The 26,396-nt window shown below is 43.6% G+C and overlaps 1 protein-coding gene across 3 annotated transcripts in view; it reads right to left on the bottom strand.

Moving 5' to 3' along the window:
- The window catches only part of tbc1d22a (TBC1 domain family, member 22a), a 188,020-nt gene that overhangs the window by 29,004 nt on the left and 132,620 nt on the right, over positions 1 to 26,396 (bottom strand). For all 3 annotated transcript variants that reach the window (XM_029742541.1, XM_029742545.1, XM_029742542.1), the window contains 2 exons: positions 24,774 to 24,901; positions 681 to 776 (listed from right to left, as the gene is read on the bottom strand). In XM_029742541.1, the coding sequence (XP_029598401.1) occupies positions 681 to 776; positions 24,774 to 24,901 (224 nt within the window). The remainder of the gene's footprint in view (positions 1 to 680; positions 777 to 24,773; positions 24,902 to 26,396) is intronic.

Raw genomic sequence — 26,396 nt, 5'->3', positions numbered from 1 at the left:
GGGAGAGGAAGGGTAATGAGGGACTAAGAGGGAGAGGAAAGGAGAACGTGGAAACGTGTCTTATTAAAGCTGAAGCAGCATCCATTGACCCAAAACTCTTCAGAGTGTGGTTGAGAGGTATTTTTCAAGAGAGAAGAGAAGATGCATGCAGGGTAAGACAAGAGAAGATACATCAGTCAATAAGAGAAATGGAGAGAATAGAAGAGAGGAACTAGGGGGCAGGGCCCAAAGTCTGATTCCTGCTTCATGCCAATGTCACCTTGCAGCAGCTGCTGCTGTCATCCCACTAATGCAGCCAATATGACCCCTGATCCCTGTAGTTAATGATGAGCGCAGTGCTGGGCTGGGATGTGCTAGAGAGAAGATCACACTGGCTGGCACACTCTGCTCAGCCCTACTGGGACTCACATTCATACTTAGTGGCACAGTCTCAAATGACACCCTATTCCCTGTATAAACAGTGCACTACTTTTAAACAGCACCCTTTGTGGCCAAATGACCAAAGTCCAAATGACAGCCTTTCTTAAATAGAGCAACATGGGGATAGAATCAGAGACCTCACTCTTTCAAATAAAAAGCCATTGAAACATCAATATTAAAAGGGGGTATTTTTCTCACCCAGGACCTCAGTAAAAGGTGATGTAGGTATGACACCATACATTTCCATCCTTCTCTCTTACCTGGAAATCTCTCTCGTCCAGAATCTCTTTCCTCCATCGTACCAGGAAAGCAGCACACACGTAGAGATGGAAGTGAGAGAATCCCTCAGGTTCAGCCTGCAGAGAGAGAGAGAGACAGAGAGAATTACACAACTAAACAAATGTTGTAACATATCCTGAGTTTTTTTGACAATGAACTCAGTATTGAACAGACAGCATTAGAAAGCAGCAGTAGAGCGACAGTGAAGATAATACTGTAGCATCCTCCATCTCTCCACTTAGGCCTACTATACCTTGACATTATGTTTGAAAGGAAGACTTAAATCTACTCTCAGAGTGGGAATTTGGACGCTTACTGGGGGGGGGGGAAGATATCACATATTTTCTGTCACAATCAGAGGATTTACACTCGACTAGGAGCTGAAAGACAAATCCCTTTTAAATTTGCCCTTTACTTTTTCTCCTCCCTTCTTTCAGACGCTCATTCCATTTCCAGGCCCGTTTTTACAGCGCTGAATAAAGGAGGGAAATTAAAGTGAGAGAGAGAGTGAGATGGCCCTGGTCTATAGCCCTCATCTAAAGGGCTATCCAGGGGAAGACAATTAAAGCTCTTAAAACAGACTGAAGGAGTAAAGGAGTGGAAATGGGACAATATGTTCAAGTGCTCACAGTAATACTGGTCTTCACACTCTCAACATCCAGGCATCTCATCTGCATATGTACAGTCGTGGCCAAAAGTTGAGATTAACACAAATATTAATTTCCAAAGTTTGCTGCTTCAGTGTCTTTAGATATTTTTGTCAGATGTTACTATGGAATAGTGAAGTATAATTACAAGCATTTCATAAGTGTCAAAGGCTTTTATTGACAATTACATGAAGTTGATGCAAAGAGTCAATATTTGCAGTGTTGACCCTTCTTTTTCAAGACCTCTGCAATCCGCCCTGGCATGCTGTCAATTAACTTCTGGGCCACATCCTGACTGATGGCAGCCCATTCTTGCATAATCAATGCTTGGAGTTTGTCAGAATTTGTGGGTTTTTGTTTGTCTACCCGCCTCTTGAGGATTGACCACAAGTTCTCAATGGGATTAAGGTCTGGGGAGTTTCCTGGCCATGGACCCAAAATATCGATGTTTTGTTCCCCGAGCCACTTAGTTATCACTTTTGCCTTATGGCAAGGTGCTCCATTATGCTGGAAAAGGCATTGTTCGTCACCAAACTGTTCCTGGATGGTTGGGAGAAGTTGCTCTCAGAGGATGTGTTGGAACCATTCTTTATTCATGGCTGTGATCTTAGGCAGAATTGTGAGTGAGCCCACTCCCTTGGCTGAGAAGCAACCCCACACATGAATGGTCTCAGGATGCTTTACTGTTGGCATGACAAAGGACTGATTGTCACGCTCACCTTGTCTTCTCCGGACAAGCTTTTTTTCCGGATGCCCCAAACAATCGGAAAGGGGATTCATCAGAGAAAATTACTTTACTCCAGTCCTCAGCAGTCCAATCGCTGTACCTTTTGCAGAATATCAGTCTGTCCCTGATGTTTTTCCTGGAGAAAAGTGGCCTTTTTGCTGCCCTTCTTGACACCAGGCCATCCTCCAAAAGTCTTTGCCTCACTGTGCGTGCAGATGCACTCACACCTGCCTGCTGCCATTCCTGAGCAAGCTCTGTACTGGTGGTGCCCCGATCCCGCAGCTGAATGAACTTTAGGAGACGTCCTGGCGCTTGCTGGACTTTCTTGGGCGCCCTGAAGTCTTCTTTATAACAATTGAACTGCTCTCCTTAAAGTTCTTGATGATCTGATAAATGGTTGATTTAGGTGCAATCTTACTTGTGCAAAGCAATGATGACGGCACGTGTTTCCTTGCAGGTAACCATGGTTGACAGAGGAAGAACAATGATTCCAAGCACCACCCTCCTTTTGAAGCTTCCAGTCTGTTATTTGAACTCAATCAGCATGACAGTGATCTCCAGCCTTGTCCTCGTCAACACTCACACCTGCGTTAACGAGAGAATTACTGACATGTCAGCTGGTCCTTTTGTGGCAGGGCTGAAATGCAGTGGAAATGCTTTTTGGGGATTCAGTTAATTTGTATGGCAAAGGGTGACTTTGCAATTAATTGCAATTCATCGAATCACTCTTCATAACATTCTGGAGTATATGCAAATTGCCATCATACAAACTGAGGCAGCAGACTTAATATTTGTGTCATTCTCAAAACTTTTGGACACTAATGTATATTTGCATATTATTTATATTTGGGGCGGCAGGTAGCCTAGTGGTTACCGGAAGGTTGCAAGATCGAATCCCCGAGCTGACAAGGTAACCTTGTCAGTTTTGTTGTTCTGCCCCTGAACAAGGCAGTTAACCCACTGTTGCAACCTTCCGGTTACTATTCCAACACTCTAACCACTAGGCTACCTGCTGCCCCAACTATAATATGCAAATATACATTAGTGTCCAAAAGTTTTGTCGTTCTGCCCCTGAACAAGGCAGTTAACCCACTGTTCCTAGGCCGTCATTGAAAATAAGAATTTGTTCTCAACTGACTTGCCTAGTTGAAAAAGGTAAAATATATATTTTTTAATACAACAAGGCTTTTAACACATTGTTCCCTGGTAAGCCGTCATTGTAAATAACAATTTGTTCTCAACTGACTTGCCTAGTTAAATAATGGTTAAATATTTTTTTGTAATAAAAATGTTATCCCAGCCACAATCAAACAGTCTCAGAGATAGGGAGCAGAGATAGAAAGTGTGCATACTGTGTGTGTGTGTGTGTGTGTGTGTGCATATGCGTGTGTCTGGGAGCGAGAGAGCAGCTAAGCAATAACCCAATAACCACATTGGGTTGGACTGGACCAGGTTATGAATAATTCCACCGTCCCTGGATGTCTCTTACAGATGCAGCGCCATGTCAAGACTCTCTGAGCAAGGGAATTATTCCCACTTTCCTGGGTAAATAGTCAAGACTAATGGTGTTCGCACTGGAGAAGAGGGGGTTGTTTGAAAATGACATTTTCCATTCCGGGCAGGCGTGCTGCAGTTCAGTGGCGCAGCACAGTGAAGCAAAGCACAGGGCAAGTGTGATATTTGCGTATTCACAGCGAGGGGCAACAGGTCATCGTTTATGCCAGACACGGAGGAAGCGTAATGAAAATCAATGGCTGTGTTCCTTCTTCACTCCAATAAACAGGCAGGACAGGGACAGTGCTCTTCAAGGATAACTAACTGTTGGAGCTACGGCTGTGGAAACATTCCCTTCAGATTGAGGTTAAAACATTCACAGGTGTGACACACTGCCGAGTGCAGAATGTTAATATGGACATACCTGTGTAGGGCACATCGACTAGGCCTACAGCTAAGCAAATCACTTATCTACACAGAAATTCTAACACATCTATGTACATATTATGAAGCATGAGATATGGTAGCTTCACATTAGTTACTATCCAAGTTCCTACTTGCTAAACAGTTGCAACTCTATTCAATTCCCCCATAAAGCTTCTAAAACATACAAGACAAAAGTTCTCTCTTCATCATCCAACCTCTCTAACTTCCTATTTTCACTAAGCAGCTAGTATTAATGGTAAACTAGACTAGTGGGTGCAATTATACAGTACATGGCAGTGATGCCAGGGCACACCTTAAAGGACAAAATACACTACATTTTGGTATCTTTTTCCATTAGTCCACTGTTGACACGGAGTAAGGTGGCACCAACAGACATGGCAGCTCTGCTTCTAGCTCCTTAGAAACCTTGCAGTATTTTTTATTTCTTACATTTTTATCCCAGAATGTTTGTGTTATTACAACCAGCCGGAAAGCAATGCCACTCAGACATTGCTTGTCCTATTATTGACATAGTTCTTAATTCCATTATTTGACTTTTAGATGTATATGTATTGTTGTGTATTGCTAGATACTACTGCACTGTTGGAGCTAGGAACACAAACATTTCGCTACACCCGCAATAACATCTGCTAAATAAAATTTGATTTGATACAGTCCCAAAATGTTTTGCTTTTCAGCAGTCACGTTTTCAAGATGTTTGATTTTCAAGAAGCAAAGTGTCACTGGCCACATCATCATGATGATGTGCTGTTTAGCAATATCTTGAAAACTTGACTGCTGACATGCAAAACATTTTGGGACTGTACCAACAATGGACTAATGAAAAAAAAAAACAGAAAGATAATTTATGTGGCGTTTTCCTTTAAGTGTCAGTTAACTGCAGCAGAGTCTACTCGTGGATCATTTTAATTGTTTCTCTCTCACCTCTCCCCGGGGGAATGGGACCATGATGGGACCTTAATTAATGACCACAATAAAAGAAAAGGCACTGGATGCCCTCTTTCTCCTTCTCACTCCCTCCTCTCTATGCCTTTCCTTGTCCTTTTTTTCCCTTCACACTCTGTGCCTTTGCTTCCCTCTATGCATCTTTGCACTCTTTTTCTTTCTTAGCCTCTGTCTCTCTTCTTCTTCCCTCTCAGCCACTGTCTCTTTCTTTCTCTCCATCCCCCTCTCAGCGGCCTGGTTTCCTCCCCGCCTCAGTGTGCCAGGCCCTCTTCAGCGCAACCTGTTTAAAGATGTAAGAGGGCCACATAAAAACGCCTCCCTACAAGGACACTTATCCTACACACGCATGCCTACACGCACACACACAGTAAAGAGAAAAGAGGGACGCATTAAGATGCCGCTTGTGCAACTACGGCACTCCTCTGCCACGCGGTCAGCGCAGGATGAGTGAGCCAAGCTGTCCAATTCTATCGGCTTTAACAAGCCTGCTAATGGACATGAAGTACAAGACCTCTCCACTCACATTACAATAAGGACATGTCTGTTAAATAAGTCTTCTACCGTTTAGACTAGCCAATACATGTAGCTTGGAATCTAGGCTAGATTGGGTGAAAGGTCTTCCATAAAACGCTAATATGACTGGGATTTACCTTCAAGAGAAGGAGAGATGAAGATGGAGGAGTAGTGGAATTAGAAAACAGAGGGAGAGATGGAGGAGAGGAGAGGGGGAGAGGTCATCTGGAGACAGAGATAACCCAGACAGGGTGAGTGAAGAGAGAGCTGACACAGGGCAGAAGACACACCTCATCTCCACTGTCAATAACTCAGGCAGGGGACAGACAGAGAGGGTAGAGGGCGGAGTAGTAGAGAGATCGAGAGAGAGATTAGTACAACATGATGTACAAAATCAGAAATTCATACAGATGGGCCCAAAACAGCACAGAAGAATACCAGAAAGCAACCTGTAACCAAAATATCCAAACACTCTTAGATAACTTTCTGGATAGCACATTCACTCACAGTAAAGCAGGCATCAATATAGCAGTAAAAAACGTCAACTATATATTCAGGCAAATTGAAAAAAAAAGCAGAAGTGAAATTGATAAAAAACAAAAAAGACCACAGATGACAACTGGTTTGATGCAGATTGTAAAATTAAGGAAAAAACTTAGAACACTATCCAACCAAAAGCACAGAGACCCAAATAATGGTGAATTAAGCCTTCATTACTGAGAGACTTCAAAACTCTATAAACGTACACTCAGAACCAAAAAAAGCACACTACAACAGCAAGCAGCTGACACTAATTGATGAGTCCATAAAACACAAACAACTTTAGACAAAATCGGAAAAAACTAAAAAAAAATCGAAATGAGGAATTAGCGATACAAAATGGTGACATATGGACAACCCATTTTAAAACACTCCACAACACCATTCAAATGGACAAACACAGAACAATTCCAAATTCATGAGAAGTTGAATGGATTAGAAAAAGCTATAAAGCACAATAAAAATCTGACCAGGAGCTCTATAAGAAACTTCAGGCCTTCAAATTCAAAAAAGCATGCGGACCAAATAGCATCCTAAATGAGATGCTCAAACTCACTAGTGCAAAATTTAAATTGGCTATATTAAAACTGTTTAATTTGATCCTGAGTGTAGGTTATTTCCCTGACATCTGGAATCAAGGACTCATAACCCCAATCTTTAAGAACGGAGACAAATTTGACCCTAACAATTACAGAGGCATTTGTGTGAACAGTAACCCGGGGAAGGTTTTCTGTAGTATTATAAATGTAAGAGTTCTAAACTTCCTTAATAAGCACAATGTCTTGAGTAAAAGCCAAATTGGATTTATACCAAAACATTGCACGACTGATCATATTTACACCCTACACACCCTGATAGATAAAAATGTTCACCAAAATAATACGAAAATATACGCTTGCTTTATCGGCTTCCAAAAAGCATTCAATTCTATTTGGCATTCAGGACTTTTCTACAAAGTTATTGAAAGTGGTGTAGGGGGTAAAACATATGACATAATTAAATCAATGTATACTGGCAATATGTGTAGCATTAAAATTGGCAAGAAAAGGACAGAATTCTTTAACCAGGGCGGGACCTTCGCCAGGGTTGCAATCTGAGCCCTGCACTCTTCAATATTTACATCAACGAATTGGCCACTATTCTAGAAAAATCCTCAGCCCCTGGTGTTAGTCTCCACAATTCAGAGGTTCAATGCCTACTGTGGCGGATGAATCAGAATTAGTTGGGTAACATAGATAATTAAGATGTCTTATCTGCATAATATGCTTATGTGATATACTTGTTATTAGAATGTATCCCTTTGGTCTCTGGTGTTGGTAGTTGCACTTCTTCCCTCAGCTGGGGCTCAGTCACTTGGGGCCCAGAGAGGGGAGAGGTTAGACATGTCTTGTACATGTCCCTGGTGCTATGCAGAATATCAGAAAGGGAAGAGGACAGGATGGAACATTGTCTTCATATGTGAATGTGTCTTTACCTATTCTTAAACCATGTGAAGTGATGGCGTGATTAACGGGGAACCAATTACCTGTCTCCAATGTCTGTGCGCAAGTCACTCCCTCCTTTGGCATTGGGGGGAGGTGTATGGCAGTATATGGAACCATTGTATGCCCCCTCTGATGTTGCACTTATCCTGGGATAGTGTATGACCTAGAGACTCACTCCCCTCAGTGAGCTTGTCTAGGAGAGGGGTCAAGAAGGTGTTTTACTTGAGATGGGAGTATCTAGAGGTGACAATTGAGTTATGCCATTGGCTGAGTTGGTGTTTTTGTGCTATGAAGTACCAGGAACGAGATTAGAACCTCGTCTAAGGGACCAAACTGAACGATAATTTATAGTGAATGCTATCTGGCTACGGGATACTCCTTTCTCATTATAAAGTCTTCCTTTGTGAACTGTTCCTAAATATCTGTGGTTTGTTATGTCGACTAGGGGGGTGTATCTCGTTACAAAGATCTATAAAAGATCTTTGCACTTTTGTGTTGTCACTCAACGGTTCATTAGAAATGGTGCATTGTTGAAAGTCAGTTCTATTGCAAAGCTCTTATTATTTGGTAATATAAAAATTAACAACCACACTACTCTCCGCAGCTAAACTATGCCTGCTGTCACCCACAGCATATGGCCTACAGCAGAGCCTGGACCTGCTAGAGAAGTACGGCCAGACCTGGGCCCTGGCAATAAACCCCAAAAAGACTAAAATAATGATTTTCCAGAGAAGATCCAGATCTCAGGGAATTAGACCAAAGTTCTCAAATTGGAACAAAATATACAGAGTACTGCACACACTACAACTAAAAAAATAAGCTCAACTGGACATCTTAATGAGGCAGTGAATGAACTGAGAGAGAAAGCACGCAGGGCATTCTACACCATTATAAAACAAATTCAAATTGAAATACCTATTAACATTTGGCTAAAACTAATTGAATGTGTCATTGAACCAATTGCACTTTATGGCAGCGAGGTTTGGGGTCCACTTGCAAAACAAGATTTCACCAAATGGGACAAACACCCCATTGAAACCCTGCATGCAGAGTTCTGTAAGATTATCCTACATCTCCTGCACTCAAAAAAGAGCAATTCAGTTTTGGAAACATCTAAAATACAGTGACCCCGTCTCATATCATTACCAAACCATGCAATGCCAAGAGCTGAGCAAAGAAAAGAGTCCCCTCATCCAGCTGATCCTGGTGCTGAGTTCACAAACCTGTTCTACTAACACAATGAAGCCTCAGGACCAGAACATCCAATCAATCAGAATAAAACAAATTACAACACAATCAAAAAAAAAAACTACACTGCTTATTGGGAAACACAAGCACAAAGCAAAATGCAGTGATATCTGGCCCTAAATCGACAGTACACCATGTCAAACTATTTGACCATGGTTACTGATCAAAACCTTACAAAAACCTTGACAAAGTACAGGTTCAGTGAGCACAGCCTTGCCATTGAGAAGGGTAGACACAGGAAAACCTGGCTCACTGTAGAGGAAAGGCTGTGCAACCACTGCACAACAGCAGAACCTGAGACAGAGCGGCATTTCCTGACAAAATGTCAAAAATATAAAACAATTAGAGTGTGTCATTTCCCCAAATTTGAAACCCTTATTCAAGGTTTCAAAGACCTCTCTGATGAGAGTAGGCTACCCGTCCTGTTGGGGGAGGACGCAGAGAGCTGTGGGTTGGCAGCGCACTACATTGCTGCCTGCCATAAGATGAGGTACAGTGTCTGACAGACCAACCAAACTTTTTATTAATTTTTTATTTCACCTTTGTTTAACCAGGTAGGCTAGCCGAGAACAAGTCCTCATTTGCAACTGCGACCTGGCCGAGATAAAGCATAGCAAATTGACACATACAACAGAGTTACACATGGAATAAACAAAACATACAGTCAATAATACAGTAGAACAAAAGAAAACAAAAAGTCTATGTACAGTGAGTGCAAATGAGGTAAGATAAGGGAGTTAAGGCAATAAATAGGCCATGGTGGCAAAGTAATTACAATATAGCAATTAAACACTGGAATGGTAGATGTGTAGAAGATGAATGTGCAAGTAGAGATACTGGGGTGCAAAGGAGCAAGATAAATAAATAAATACAGTATGGGGATGAGGTAGGTAGATAGATGGGCTGTTTACAGATGGGCTATGTACAGGTGCAGTGATCTGTGAGCTGCTCTGACAGCTGGTGCTTAAAGCTAGTGAGGAAGATATGAGTCTCCAGCTTCAGAGATTTTTGCAGTTCGTTCCAGTCATTGGCAGCAGAGAACTGGAAGAAAAGACGACCAAAGGAGGAATTGGCTTTGGGGGTGACCAGCGAGATATACCTGCTGGAGCGCATGCTATGAGTGGGTGCTGCTATGGTGACCAGTGAGCTGAGATAAGGTGGGGCTTTACCTAGCAAAGACTTGTAGATAACCTGTAGCCAGTGGGTTTGGCGACGAGTATGAAGCAAGGGCCAACCAACGAGAGCGTACAGGTCGCAATGGTGGGTAGTGTATGGTGATTTGGTGACAAAACGGATGGCACTGTGATAGACTGTATCCAGTTTGTGGAGTAGAGTGTTGGAGGCTATTTTATAGATGACATCACCGAAGTCGAGGATCGGTAGGATGGTCAGTTTTACGAGGGTATGTTTGGCAGCATGAGTGAAGGATGCTTTGTTGCGATATAGGAAGCCGATTCTAGATTTCATTTTGGATTGGAGATGCTTAATGTGAGTCTGGAAGGAGAGTTTACAGTCTAACCAGACACCCAGGTATTTGTAGTTGTCCACGTATTCTAAGTCAGAGCCGTCCAGAGTAGTGATGCTGGACGGGCGAGCAGGTGCGGGCAGTGATCGATTGAATAGCATGCATTTAGTTTTACTTGCGTTTAAGAGCAGTTGGAGGCCACGGAAGGAGAGTTGTATGGCATTGAAGCTCGTCTGGAGGTTAGTTAACACAGTGTCCAAAGAGGGGCCAGAAGTATACAGAATGGTGTGGTCTGCGTAGAGGTGGATCAGAGAATCACCAGCAGCAAGAGCAACATCATTGATGTATACAGAGAAGAGAGTCGGCCCGAGAATTGAACCCTGTGACACCCCCATAGAGACTGCCAGAGGTCCGGACAACAGGCCCTCCGATTTGACACACTGAACTCTATCAGAGAAGTTGTTGGTAAACCAGGCAAGGCAGTCATTTGAGAAACTAAGGCTGTCGAGTCTGCCAATAAGAATGTGGTGATTGACAGAGTCAAAAGCCTTGGCCAGGTTGATGAATACGGCTGCACAGTAATGTCTCTTATCGATGGCGGTTATGACGTTGTTTAGGACCTTGAGCGTGGCTGACGTGCACCCATGACCAGCTCTGAAACCAGATTGCATAGCGAGAAGATACGGTGGGATTCGAAATGGTCGGTAATCTGTTTGTTAACTTGGCTTTCGAAGACCTTAGAAAGATAGGGTAGGATAGATATAGGTCTGTAGCAGTTTGTGTCTAGAGTGTCACCCGCTTTGAAGAGGGGGATGACCGCGGCAGCTTTCCAATCTTTGGGAATCTCAGACGATACAAGAGGTTGAACATGCTCGTAATAGGGGTTGCAACAATTTCGGCAGATCATTTTAGAAAGAGAGGGTCCAGATTGTCTAGGCCGGCTGATTTGTATGGGTCCAGATTTTGCAGCTCTTTCAGAACATCAGCTATCTGGATTTGGGTGAAGGAGAAATGGTGGGGGCATTGGCGGGTTGCTTTGGAGGGTGCAGGGCAGTTGACCGGGGTAGGGGAAGCCAGGTGGAAAGCATGGCCAGCCGTAGAGAAATGCTTATTGAAATTCTCAATTATAGTGGATTTATCGGTGGTAAGTGTTTCCAAGCCTCAGAGCAGTGGGCAGCTGGGAGGAGGTGCTCTTATTCTCCATGGACTTTACAGTGTCCCAGAACCTTTTTGAGTTAGTACTACAGGATGCAAATTTCTGTTTGAAAAAGCTAGCCTTAGCTTTTCTAACTGCCTGTGTATATTTGTTCCTAACTTCACTGCAAAGTTGCATATCACGGGGGCTATTCAATGCTAATGCAGAACGCCACAGGATGTTTTTGTGCTGGTCAAGGGCAGACAGGTCTGGAGTGAACCAAGGACTATATCTATTCCTAGTTCAACATTTTTTGAGTGGGGCATGCTTATTTAAGATGGTGAGGAAGGCACTTTTAAAGAATAACCAGGCATCATCTACTGACGGGATGAGGTCAATGTCACTCCAGGATACCCCGGCCAGGTCGATTAGAAATGCCTGCTCACAGAAGTGTTTTAAGGAGCGTTTGACAGGGATGAGGGGTGGTTGTTTGGTCGCAGACCCATTACGGATGCAGGCAATGAGGTAGTGATCGCTGAGATCTTGATGGAAAACAGCAGAGGTGTATTTGGAGGGCGAGTTAGTTAGGATGACATCTATGAGGGTGCCCGTGTTTACGGATTTGGGGTTGTACCTGGTAGGTTCATTGATAATTTGTGTGAGATTGAAGGCATCAAGCTTAGATTGTAGGATGGCCGGGGTATTAAGCATGTCCCAGTGTAGGTCACCTCGTAGCAGGGGGCAATCAATTCACATATGGTATCGAGGGCACAGCTGGGGGCAGAGGGAGGTCTATAGCAAGCGACAACAGTGAGAGACTTGTTTCTTGAAAGGTGAATTTTTAGAAGTAGAAGCTTGAATTGTTTGGGCACAGACTTGGATAGTAATACAGAAATCTGCATGCTATCTTTGCAGTAGATTGCAACACCGCCCCCTTTGGCAGTTCTATTATGGCGGAAATGTTATAGTTAGCGATGGAGATTTCAGGGTTTTTGGTGGTTTTCCTAAGCCAGGATTCAGACACGGCTAAGACATCCAGACTGGCAGAGTGTGCTAAAGCAGTGAGTAAAACAAACTTAGGGAGTAGGCTTCTAATGTTAACATGCATGAAACCAAGGCTTTTACGGTTACAGAAGTCAACAAATGAGAGCACCTGGGGAGTGGGAGTGGAGCTAGGCACTGCAGGACCTGGATTAACCTCCACATCACCAGAGGAACAGAGGAGAAGTAGGATAAGGGTACGGCTAAAGGCTATATGAACTGGCCGTCTAGCACGTTCGGAACAGAGAGTAAAAGGAGCAGGTTTCTGGGCACAGACAACCTGCACATGTCCTCTGCTGTATGCTTATTGTTCAATGTATGGTTATTTTGACCCTTGGTTACTGTTGTCCCGTTGACAATTTTGATTCTCATTATTTTCATATTGTAAATATCAAAAGTAACCTTTGGCAATATGTACATTGTTACGTCATGCCAATAAAGCAAATTGAATTGAAAAGACAGAGACAAACTGACAGAGAGCAAAGGAAGAAACACACAGAGAGAGAGAGAGCGAGAGAGCTTGTGTTTTGGAGTGAGTTACGTTCTGGCTGATGATTGCCTATTGGTCTACCCTCACGGCTTTAATCTGACCACCAGATAGGTAGGAGTCAGTTGTGCACACACACACAGTTCATTAACAGAGGGACTTCTGGGAGTGAGTGAGTGATCACCAATCGGCCCGTGATTTCCTCAGCCCCATGTCGTCAACATTTCTCTGGGCCTATATCTCACCCCTCTCTCTCTCAATATCCCTCCATTCAACTTTCTCCCTCAGCCCTTCATACAGCCTACCTCAAACTCCATATAAGTCTTCACTAAAAGACTACAGTACACCCTCTGATAATTACTCACTACGTTTCTCTATAGTGTGCCGTCAAACTTCCATCTCCAAGCTCCTTCCCTATTGTTATTCCTGGTCCCAGTCCCGATGTCAGAGTCACAGTACTGGAGAAGCGGGCCTGACCTGCAGACATGGTGTATAGTACTGAGGTTCTCTGTGAGATCAGAGGAGAGAGGTGCAGAGTCAGGGAGTCAGGAGCTCCAAACTGCATCGCTAGCTGTCTGTCATCTAACCCTTAAACAGTCCTGTTTGATGTGGGACTAAACTTCAGCTCTTTGTGGAAAACTGATCACAACAGGATTCAAACCCTGAAGGTGAGAGTAGTCAGGAGAGTTGAGGTAGTGGGTGATGTGTGTGTAAAAAATCATGCTGAGAAAAAACATCTACTAAAGGCCTGTTGCTGTATCCTGAGGGAGCCAGAGGACATCCATGGGAAGGACGTGTGTGTGTGTGTGTGTGTGTGTGTGTGTGTGTGTGTGAGAATATGTGCGTGCGAGCGGAGTCAGTTCAGCAGCAACACTTCATACACAGGGGGTATGGCGAAATGCTGCAGCATACTGCAGGCCAGAGCACTGAAAGCACATCAAGGTGTTTACGGTGTGTGTAGGGTTCTGTGTGTCAATGTGTGGCCTCACGTAAAAGCTCAGTCCTGAATGTATTCTGACACAGCTTGTCAATGTGTTTGAAAGTCTACAGCATAGCCCAAGGACAGAGAGACAGAAGGATGAAGCCAACAGTGCAGTGGAGAAGAGGGATAGCATGAAAGAGAGATTGGTGTAGTGGAGGAGAGGACGAGAAAGATAGAGAGCAGTGCATCAGATGAGAGGTATAGAGAGATGGTGTGAGCGAAGCGGCAGAGTTCTGTTTTTTATAGAGAGCAGAACAGATGAAGTATTGATGCTTGGGGCCGTATGGCTGACGCAACCTCTAACCCTGTCTGTGCCTGCTGGGGATTGGCTCTCTGTGTCACCAATCAGCCAATCATTAGGAGGCCCCTGGGGGCCTGGAGGGGAGGGGTAAAGTGGCTGGGGCCACCTCCCTGAGGATCATGTTCCTGTGCCCTGCAGAGGTACACTCGTTCTCTTCTCCATCTCTCTCATTACTTCTGTCTCTAAGCCCTGCAGTCTCCATCTGTCATTCTCTCTTTCCTGATCTCTCTCTGGATAGACAATGTACTAAGGTAAAACATTACAGCAGTCTCTGACAATATAGTCAACCAAAATAAAGGAAAATAAATAAGGACAAATCAGAACAGACAAATGTTGGCTATACCAATGTCAACGATACCATTCACATTTTAATTAAGAATAGGGACAATGGCGGCACATGAGTTTCAAGTTCGGGGAAGCAAAAAAAAAAAAAAAGGCAATTTTTTCCATTTTTTTTTCAAATGATAAGTATTCCATGTATCTCTCATCGCATTTGCAGACTAATGTAAGATAGAGTACTATTCCTAATGTGATGAGTAGATTGGATAGTCCATAAACTAGGCTAATAATATAACTGACTCACTATTCGCAGAAAATACCTTTTTACTGTTGTCCTTTCTTTGCACACATCCAGAGCTCAGCCCCAGCTAGTGACATTTTTTTATGAGGGTCCCAGAATTATTTTTTTTTGTTGTCCTTTTATAAACATAGTTCATGCAATTCTACACCACTTTACTGTCCCTGCCTGGAAACCATAGCAGAACAATTAATACCACAAAAATGACAAGGTAGGCAACTCTGCTGACACTGAAAAACTGAGAATGACATTGTCTTGAATGCATCCATCTAAATCAAGGACAATGAGAAGGGGAGACACATATTGTAGGATATGACGTCCATCTAGCCTGGAGGAGGAAATTGCCCTAAATAAAGTGATATCGTATTGTGAGGTCCCTGGCAATTCCCAGACCTATATAGCAACACACATTCTTCACCATGCATACTGTGTTTCTATCTTCCTGGTAACAGAGAAGGGAGGGGCTTTCTGCTCCTTAACACCCCCATGCTAATGCATTCACACAGAGCCACTTGCTAATTTCATGCTCTGTGCAACAAGGATAATTTGGACACCCCTCTGTCAGGGACGAGCGGAGCATGGAGGGAGGAAAGGGTGGGAACAGTGTGAATGTGAGTGTGAGGGGTTTAGGAACAGTGGTGGTGTGTGTGTGTGTAGAAGGGGGATGATAAGAAGCAAAAAATGAACATCCATTACATGCAAACACACACTTCGTCTTTCTCTCTGGCACACACACTCGATGGTAGCCCACCTTCAAAATCATATGTAGCCTTTTTCAGTTCAGCCAGTCATATTGGTAATACAAATCGGTAATTCACACATGAACTTCTCTGTGTGAACAGCTGTGGAGGGCTTCTGCATAACGTAGCCTGTTTGACATTTCACCTGTGATGAACCACCGCCGTACTGTACAGCAGTCAACAGCAGAACCCATAAGGCCTGTACAGTACATGCCCTGATCCTGCCTGCATTAATGTGACACACACACACACACACACACACACACACACACACACACACACACACACACACACACACACACACTGACACACATGGGAGTAGACCTTGGGCTGGCTGCAGGCGTTTCCACCTCTAGTCAGGTCTGTCCACTGTAACTACCTGTGAGAGCAGATACAGGACCCAACCAATGACTACACTGTATAATAAGGCCAGAGCACAGGCAGTCATGCCACAAACGCACACGATGGCACGTTCCATCCATAGTCATGGGATGTCTAATACCAACCTGATATAAATCAAATAATCCCACATGGACGCGGTTAGACTGTGTGAACAGGAATTCATGTAGCAGATCATTGCTATTTAAACACACATATGTACATGTAAGTAATTGAAAAAGCAACTAAAGCAGGCGATGATAATGAATGAGAATGTCTTGTGAGTGCACACGGACGCATGGCGTTACATATGGAGGATGTGTTGGAGAGCAGGGTGGAGGGAGCAGGTGGGCTGACTGCAGAGAGAGAATTTCAACACAGGTTAAAACCTCCCCTGACATACTGCTGCTCTAATGGCACAATACTGCCCTGTTGAGGCTTAGAGGCTCACACACACACAAACACACACACACACAAAACCAATAAGCACTCTCTCTGACATAGCTTTGCACTTTTCTCTGGCTTTCATGAAAACAAGCACTAACTGTGCAACAGAACACTTATGTTACCACTCGATGTAGAACATTCTATACGTGACCTTCTACAGCCTATATTCTACAGGCTTGGATACAAATAAAAGTTTATTGGTTACATACACATGGTCAGCAGATGTTAATGCGAGTGTAGCGAAATGCTTCTAGTTCCGACAGTGCAGCAATAACTAACATGTAATCTAACAATTCCACAACAACTACCTAATACACACAAATCTAAGGAAAAGGAATGGAATAAGAATATATAAATATATGGATGAGCAATGACAGAGCGGCATAGGCAAGATGGTATAAAATACAGTATAAACATATGAGATGAGTAATGCAAGATATGTAAACATTATGAAAGTGACATTATTAAAGTGACTAGTGATCCATTTATTAAAGTGGCCAATGATTTCAAGTCTGTATGTAGGCAGCAGCCTCTCTGTGTTAGTGATGGCTGTTTTAACAGTCTGATGGCCTTGAGATAGAAGTTGTTTTTCAGCCTCTCGGTCCCTGCTTTAATACACCTGTACTGACCTCGCGTTTTCTGGACGGCAGCGGGGTGAACAGTCAGTGTTTGTTGGTGGTTGTTGTCCTTGATTATCTTTTTGGCCTTCCTGTGACATCGGGTGAGGTATGTGTCATGGAGGGCAGGTCGTTTGCCTCTGGTGATGCATTGTACAGACCGCACCACCCTCTGGAGAGCCTTGCTGCTGTGGAGTTGCTGTACCAGGCGGTGATACAGCACGACAGGATGCTCTTAATTGTGCATCTGTAAAGGTTTGTGAGGGTTTTAGGTGACAAGTCAAATTTCTTCAGCCTCCTGAGGTTGAAGAGGCGCTGTTGCGCCTTCTTCACCACACTGTCTGTGTGGGTGGTCCATTTCAGTTGTCTAGGATGTGTACTCCGAGGAACTTTCCACCTTCTCCACTGCTGTCCCGTCGATGTGGATAGGGGGGTGCTCCCTCTGCTGTTTCCTAAAGTCCACTATCATCTCCTTTGTTTTGTTGACCTTGAGTGGGAGTTTTTTTTGTTGCCGACACCCCACACCGAGTGCCCTCACCTCCTCCCTGTAGGCCGTCTCGTCCATGTTGGTAATCAAGCCTACAACTGTTGTGTTGTCTGCAAACTTGATGATTGAGTTGGAAGCGTGCATGTCCACACAGTCATGGGTGAAAGGGAGTACAGGAGGGGGCTGAGCACGCACCTTTGTGGGGCCCCAGTGTTGAGGATCAGTGGAGATGTTGTTAACTACCTTCACCACCTGGGGGTGGCCCGTCAGGAAGTCCAGGACCCAATTGCACAGGGCGGGGTTGAGACCAAGCTTAATGATGAGCTTGGTGGGTACTATGGTGTTGAATGCTGAGCTATAGTCAATTAACAACGTTCTTAAATAGATATTCATCTTGTCCATATGGGATAGGGCAGTGTGTAGTGTTGTGGCAATTGCATTGTCTGTGGACCTATTGGGGCAGGAAGCAAATTGGTGTGGGTCTAGGGTGGCAGGTAAGGTGGAGGCGAAATGATCCTTGACTAGCCTCTCAAAGCACTTCATGATGACAGAAGTGAGTGCTACTGGGCAATAGTCATTTAGTTTAGTTACCTTTGCCTTCTTGGGTACAGGAACAATGGTGGCCATCTTGAACCATGTGGGGACAGCAGACTGGGATAGGGAGAGATTGAATATGTCCGTAAACACACCAGGCTGCTGGTCTAAATATCTGCTCTGAGGATGTGGCTAGGGATGCCGTCTGGGCCGGCAGCCTTGCGAGGGTTAACGCGTTTAAAAGTCTTACATCGGAGAAGACGAGCCCACAGTCCTTGGTAGCGGACCGTGTCGATGGCACTGTATTATCCTCAAAGTGGGGAAAAGTTTTCAGTTTGTCTGGAAGCAAGACGTCACTGAAGCATGCTGATGCCTTTACTGTGACACAGAACGCCTCAGGGGCATGAGGAAAGGAAAGGAAATGAGTGAGGGAGGGACACAGTGTCACAGGTCCCTCAGAGAAGGGGGGAAAGAGTGTCGTCATTCTCAACTATTTTGCAAACGCATGAAATATTAAAGGAATGAATTACATTCTATTTTTTGCTTGTGTGGAGGAAATTACACTTGAATTGAGTGTGGAATGAATCTGTTCTCTTAGTTTTAAACTCTCCTTTATGGTATACTTTTTAAAGTTGTATAATTATTGATAATCACTTCACCTTGCTACAGCAGTCTATACTTCAAAGTTAATCTCAGTGCCTTAGCCTTCAATTTAGTTGCTGGGTTACTATATAAACCATAGTGACTTCAGAAAGTATTAACACCACTTGAGTTACGACACATTTTGTTGTGTTACAGCCTTACTTCAAATAGGATTAAATATACTTTCTCACCCATCTACACAAAATACTCTATAATAACAAAGTGAAAACATGTCTTCGGAAAATTGTACATTTAGCAAATGTTTTGAAAATGAAATACAGAAATATCTCATTTACATGAGTATTCAAACCCCTGAGTCAATACTTTGTAGTATAACCTTTGGCAGTGATTACAGCTGAGTCTCTGGGTGAATCTTTAAGAGCTTTTTACACCTGGATTGTACAATACTTGCAAATTATTATTTGTAAAAGTCTTCAAGCTCTGTCAAGTTGTTTGATGATCATTGCTAGAGAGACATTTTCAAGTCTTCCCATTCATTTAATAACTCATTTACACTGAACAGAAATATAAATGCAACATGTAAAGTGTTGGTCCCATGTTTCATGAGCTGAAAAAGATCCCAGAAATGCTCCATACATTCCTGTTGGTGAGCATTTCTCCTTTGCCAAGATAATCCATCCACCTGACAGGTGTGCCATATAAAGAAGCTGATAAAACAGCAAGATCATTACACAGGTGCACATTGTGTGGGGACAATAAAAGGCTACTAAAATGTGCAGTTTTATCCCACAACACAATGCCACAGATGTCTCAGGTTATGAGGGAGCGTGCAATTGGCATGCTGACTGCAGGAATGTCAAGGAATGTTAGCTCTAGTCCTTTTATTTTTATACAAAAAAACTCCCTTGTCCTTGCAGACAACAAGCATACCCATAACATGACACAGCCACCACCATGCTTGAAAATATGAAGAGTGGTACTTAGTGATGTGTTGGATTTGCCCCAAACATTAGACTTCGTATTCAGGACACAAAGTTCATTTCTTGGCCACATTTTTGAAGTATGTATGAATGTCTTGGAATATGTTTTATTCTGTACAGGCTTCCTTCTTTTCACTCTGTCAATTAGGTTAGTATTGTGGAGTAAATACAATGTTGTTGATCCATCCTCAGTTCTCTCCTATCACAGCCATTAAACTCTAACTGTTTTAAAAAGTCACCATTGGCTCATGGTAAAATCCCTGAGTGTTTTCCTTCCTATCCGGCAACTAAGTTAGGAAGGGCGCCTGTATCTTTGTCGTGCTGGGTGTATTGATAAGACCATCCAAAGCGTAATTAATAACTTCACCATGCTCAAAGGGATATTCAATGTCTGCTTTTTAATCTATTTACCAATATGTGCCCTTCTTTGCAAACCACTGGAAAACCTCCCGGTCTAAGTGGTTGTACTTGTGTTTGAAATGAACTGCTGGACTAATTCCGTGTGTGGGGTACAGAGATGAGGTAGACAAAGAAATAATGTAAAAAAAAAATGATTGCACACAGAGTGAGTACAAGCAACTTATTAAGCCAATATTTACTCTAGAAATTATTTAGGCTTGACATAACAAAGTGGTTGAATACTTATTGACATTTCAGCTGTACATTTTGTATTCATTCGTAAAAATATCTAAAAACATAATTCCACTTTGACATTACAGGGTGTGTAGGCCAGTGACACAAAATCTCAATTGAATTTATTTTAAATTGAGCACCACAAAATGTGGGAAAAATCAAGGTGGGTGAATACTTTCTGAAGGCACTGTACATTACCTTTGTGCACAGACATAAAATGCCCCCATTTATGAGTTGTTTTCCTCCTACTCAAAATTATTGGGGAAGGGGTAAATTCTACACTGCCATAGCGGGATGTAAAACCCCCGCTATGGCAGAACCACATATCTGAGAGTACGGCATGTAGAGGTTGTCTTTAACAACTGATGGAGTATCACACATTTTCTCTCAATGAGAGGGAAGACACACAGCTTTTTACCCTTTAGCTACGTATTAGTGTGTGTGAGACTTGAGTGTGTGCCGTATGCATGCGTGCATGCATATACTGTGTGTGTTGGGGGGTGGAGATGAGGAGCCCGATGGAGGATTGAGAGGTCCCTGTAGACAGGTTGTCGGCAGTGATCTTACGGTCATAACTGAGGTTGTTAGCCCAAAAGGTCAACCACTCAGGGTTTAATTTTAAACTATTTTTATTTTACCTTTATTTAACTAGGCAAGTCAGTTAAGAACAAATTCTTATTTTCAATGACGGCTTTGGAACAGTGGGTTAACTGCCTTGTTCAGGGGCAGAACGACAGATTTGTACCTTGTCACCTCGGGGATTTGAACTTGCAACCTTTCGGTTACTAGCCCAATGCTCTAACCACGAGGCTACCCTGCCGCCCCAGGGTAGTTCATGTCGCAGTAATTCATGTCGCAGTCGCTCCCCCGCAGGCCCGACAGTTGATTAGAAAAACTCCACTCAGTCACCACTCAAACCTCCAAAAACTAATATCAGCAAGTATGACGTCTAGACAGTTAGTCCTTATCACAACACATCATCTGTGGTTCTGTAGTACAGGCAGTACATACTTCATATATGCCATGGCTTGCAGAGCCAGGGCCTAGAAGTGTTTTTGGAGAAAGTAGGCTAGGCTGTGACTATGTGATATACTACCAATAATTCACTGATGGAAATCAATTGAGTTTTATCTGCAGTTCACTTTTGGTAGGCAGCATCTCATAGTGTTGAGTTCATAAAAGCTGAACTTTTGAGGCCTTCCTGACTGCTGCTCTCTGGGATTACGACTTGGGAACTTACCTGGGTGAGTTCATAAGCAGTCAGAACAGTGATCTTGAGAGTGTAACAAATTTCCTAACAGTGTCGTGAGAGTTTATATGCTAACAACTTAGCGTATGGTCAGTGACTTTCTCATGCCACTAAGGGGCTTCTGCCTTTTTGCTTTCTTATTACGTTTCATAATGCTCAGACTGAATCTACAACCTTCACTTTATCTGTGTGTGTGTTCTCTCCCAGTCAATACAGAGGGTAAAGCGGTAATTGAAGGAGAACAAGGGAATAGGTACACAATTACACCCCTCTACCCTCCGAGCACCCCACCAAAACGTTGTTGCCACGGTAATTAAAGTGAGTCATCAGGAGAGGGTCAACTTCCTCTACATCCCATAAGGTACACACACACATTTTATACTCCAACACAACGAAGAATCAATAGAGACGCATTAAGTAATATCCTGCTATTATTGACTCTTAGTGTTATCCTAACAAGAGAGCGTGTCCGTTGAGCCCACACCACAACAAAGTACATATGTCAACAAGCGTCAAAATCAATGGCAGGGTCTGATAGTGGCGGACACAGAGGTACAGAGGAAGCCCTCCATCTCTCCCTTCATAACGTCCTCCCTCTCTAACACTGAGGTATACAAAAGAAAAAAGAAAAGCCACTGCCACGGTCAGACCACACACACACAATGATGCACGCACAGGGCTGTTGGAAGTCACAGGGCTTGAGATGGCTATCTGCTCTGTGGCATCCCTGTGTACTATTGACTGTACGTTTGTTTATCCCATGTGTAACTCTGTGTTGTTTTTGTCGCACTGCTTTGCTTTATCTTGGCCAGGTCGCAGTTGTAAATGAGAACTTGTCCTCAACTGGCCTACCTGGTTAAATAAAGGTGAAATAAATCAAATAAAAAAAATAGTATCTCTCTCCCAAAGCCCAAGAAGTCTGTGTGGCTCATCGATAGGGCTGGAGAGTTTTGACCAACAGCTAAATTCTAAAGTCCTCAAATGAACTAAAGGAAGTAGCTGATTAGTAGAATCAAGTGAAAAGCCAGTGCCACCCCAGAGCTACTGTATGTATGTGTGTGTGAGTGAGAGAGAGAGAGAGAGAGAACGAGAGAATGAGATGTACATCTTTTGTATGTACAGTTGAAGTGGGAAGTTTACCTACACCTTAGCCAATTACATTTAAACTCAGTTTTTCACAATTCCTGACATTTACTCCTAGTAAAAATTCCCTGTCTTTGGTCAGTTAGGATCACCACTTTATTTTAAGAATGTGAAATGTCAGAATAATAGGAGAGAGAAGGATTTATTTCAGCTTTTATTTCTTTCATCACATTCCCAGTGGGTCAGAAGTTTACATACACTCAATTAGTATTTGGTAGCATTGCCTTTAAATTGTTTAACTTGGGTCAAATGTTTTGGGTAGCCTTCCACAAGCTTCCCACAAGTTGGGTGACTTTTGGCCCATTCCTCCTGACAGAGCTGGTGCAACTGAGTAAGATTTGTAGGCGTCCTTGCTCGCACACGCTTTTTACGTTCTGCCCACAAATTTTCTAAAGGATTGAGGTCAGGGCTTTGTGATGGCCACTCCAATACCTTGACTTTGCTGTCCTTAAGCCATTTTGCCACAACTTTGGAAGTATGCTTGGGGTCATTGTCCATTTGGAAGATCCATTTGCGACCAAATTTTAACTTCCTGACTGATGTCTTGAGATGTTGCTTCAATATATCCACATAATTTTCCTCATGATGCCATCCGTTTTGTGAAGTGCACCAGCCCCTCCTGCAGCAAAGCACCCCCACAACATGATGCTGACACCCCCGTGCTTCACGGTTGGGATGGTGCCTCCTCATTTTTCCTCCAAACATAACGATGGTCATTATGGCCAAACAGTTCTATTTTTGTTTCATCAGACCAGAGGACATTTCTCCAAAAAGTACGATCTTTGTCCCCATGTGCAGTTGCTAACCGTAGTCTGGCTTTTTTTATGGCAGTTTTGCAGCGGTGGCTTCTTCCTTGCTGAGTGGCCTTTCAGGTTATGTCGATATAGGACTCGTTTTACTGTGGATATAGATACTTTTGTACCTGTTTCCTCCAGCATCTTCACAAGGTCCTTTGCTGTTCTGGGATTGTTTTGCACTTTTCGCACCAAAGTACGTTCATCTCTAGGAGACAGAACGCATCTTCTTCCTGAGCGGGATGACGGCTGCATGTCCCATGGTGTTTGTACAGATGAACGTGGTACCTTCAGGTGTTTGAAAATTGCTCCCAAGGATGAACCAGACTTGTGGAGATATACAATTTTTTTTCTGAGGTCTTGGCTGATTTCTTTTGATTTTCCCATGATGTCAAGCAAAGAGGCACTGAGTTTGAAGGTAGGCCTGAAAATACATCCTCAGATAAACCTCCAATTGACTCAAATGATGTCAATTAGCCTATCAGAAGCTTCTAAAGCCATGACATAATTTTCTGGAATTTTCCAAGCTGTTTAAAGGGACAGTCAACTTAGTGTATGTATGTAAACGTCTGACCTACTGGAATTGTGAAATAATCTGTCTGTTAACAATTGTTTGAAAAATGTATTGTGTCATGCACAAAGTAGATGTCCTAACCGACTTGCCAAAACTATAGTTTGTTAACAAGAAATTTGTGGAGTGGTTGAAAAACTAGTTTTAATGACGCCAACCTAAGCGTATGTAAACTTCCGACTTCAACTGTATATACACATATACATGTATAACAGGCTACCTTAGATGACGCACTGCTGAGGCAAAGTAACACAATACAGAACACATACACATTCCTCCTACACAGAACCAGTCCTTCAGTAATGCAGTCCTTTTTATCCCTCCGACACGTCATCGATCAATTCATGTCATCGACGAACCCTCAAGTCCACTGCCAGGTTATAGTCAGACAGAAAATCAGACACTGTGGTCCTTCAGCGCCAAGCCACAGAGCTCTGCACCACTGCGCTATTGCAGCCTTTCAGAGGTCCTACACTCTGAGGGGAGGGATGGGAGGAGTGATGAAGGATGGTTTGTTAACAAGGCTTTTGTTTAGTAATAGTTCAGTGGCGTTGAGGCACGGGCTCATTGCTCTGAGCTGCTGACAGACAGAGAGATAGAGAGCCAGAGGTACAGGCCACAGAGGAGAGGCCTGACAGAGATTGATGACCTCTGCTGGATAGGGCCTTATGAAGGAACACAATGGTTGAATAATACACACACACGTCGCGCTGTGAGTGAGTGAAATGTGACGATTTGTGTGTGTGTGTGTGTTCCTGTGCGCGCGTTTGTACAGTATGTGTGCGTACGTACGTGTGTGTTTGTGGTGTGTGTGTTCCTGCGCGTGTGTTTGTACAGTATGTGTGCGTTTGTGGTGTGTGTGTACCTGGTAGGTGTCCCAGAGGCGGATAGTGCAGCGTAACGGCAGCTCTCTCATCAGCAGGTTGTTCATCCAACGGAAGGCAAACTGGAGATACTCCACTTCATACTGCTGCATGTGGACGTGCACCGTTTCTGAAACACACACCCCCACACAAAGACTTGTTAAACTGAAACACACACACACTTCCATCAAACAATGATCAACGCACGCACTTACAGTATGCAAACACACTACCGCCAGACACTGATGAACACACATGCGCCATTCACACGGAGAGCCGCTGATCATTTTGATAACCACAGGACACACACACCTTTCTCTTCCCACCGATGATGGCTGGGCGGGCAGACAATACCGCAGAGTAATTACAAAGCTGTCAGTGGACCTCCCAGAGAACATTAAAGCTACTGTGTAGCTCGGGAGAAAGACAGCATTATAAGAGTGTGTGTGTATTGTTTGCGTGCGTGCGTGTATTAGAGGTTTTCACGGGTCCAAAAAGTTGGACCCGTTACGAAATGGACCTGGGCCTTTCCTACCCGGACCCGAGGAAAACTAGACCCATTCTGTATAGAGCTGGTCGGATCCAGATCCGGTCGTTTCCGAGTGAGTACACTATATATTCAAAATGATGTGGACACCCATATTTCAGCCACAACCGTTGCTGACAGGTATATAAAATCGAGCACACAGCTATGCAATCGCTATAGACAAACATTGTAGAATGGCCTTACTGAAGAGCTCAGTGACTTTCAACGTGGCATCGTCATAGGATGCCACCTTTCCAACAATTCAGTTGGTCAAATGTATGCCCTGCTAGAGCTGCCCCGGTCAACTGTAAGTGCTGTTACTGTGAAGTAGAAAGGTCAAGGAGCAAAAACGTCTCAGCTGCGAAGTGGTAGGCCACACAAGCTCACAGAACGGGACCGCCGAGTGCTGAAACACGTAGCGAGTAAAAATTGCCTGCCCTCGGTTGCAACACTCCCTACCAAGTTCCAAACTGCCTCTGGAAGCAACGTCAGTACAATAACTGTTCGTCAGGAGCTTCATGAAATGGGTTTCCATGGCCCAGCAGCCACACACAAGCATAACATCACCATGCAAAATGCCATGCGTTGACTTTGGAGCGGTGGAAACGCGTTCTCTGGAGTGATGAATCACCCTACAGCAACTGGCAGTCAGACGGACAAATCTGGTTTTGGTGGATGCCAGAAGAACAATACCTGCCCCAATGCATAGTGCCAACTGCAAGGATTAGTGCATTTACATTTACGTCATTTAGCAGACGCTCTTATCCAGAGCGACTTATAAATTGGTGCAATCACCTTATGATATCCAGTGGAACAACCAGTGGAGGAGGAATAATGGTCTGGGGCTGTTTTTCATGGTTTGGGCTAGTTCCCTTAGTTCCAGTGAAGTAAAATCTTAACACTACAGCATATAAAGACATTCTAGACAATTATGGGCTTCCAACTTTGTGGCAAAAGTTGGGGAAGGCCTTTTCCTGTTTCAGCATGACAATACCACCATGTACAAAGTGAGGTCCATACAGAAATGTTTTGTCGAGATCGGTGTGGAAGAACTTGACTGGCTTGCACAGAGCCCTGACCTTAATCCCAGCGAACACCT

Source organism: Salmo trutta, chromosome 40 (assembly GCF_901001165.1).
Source record: "Salmo trutta chromosome 40, fSalTru1.1, whole genome shotgun sequence".
Lineage (NCBI taxonomy): Eukaryota > Metazoa > Chordata > Actinopteri > Salmoniformes > Salmonidae > Salmo > Salmo trutta.
This window is presented reverse-complemented; position numbering and strand designations above follow the sequence as displayed.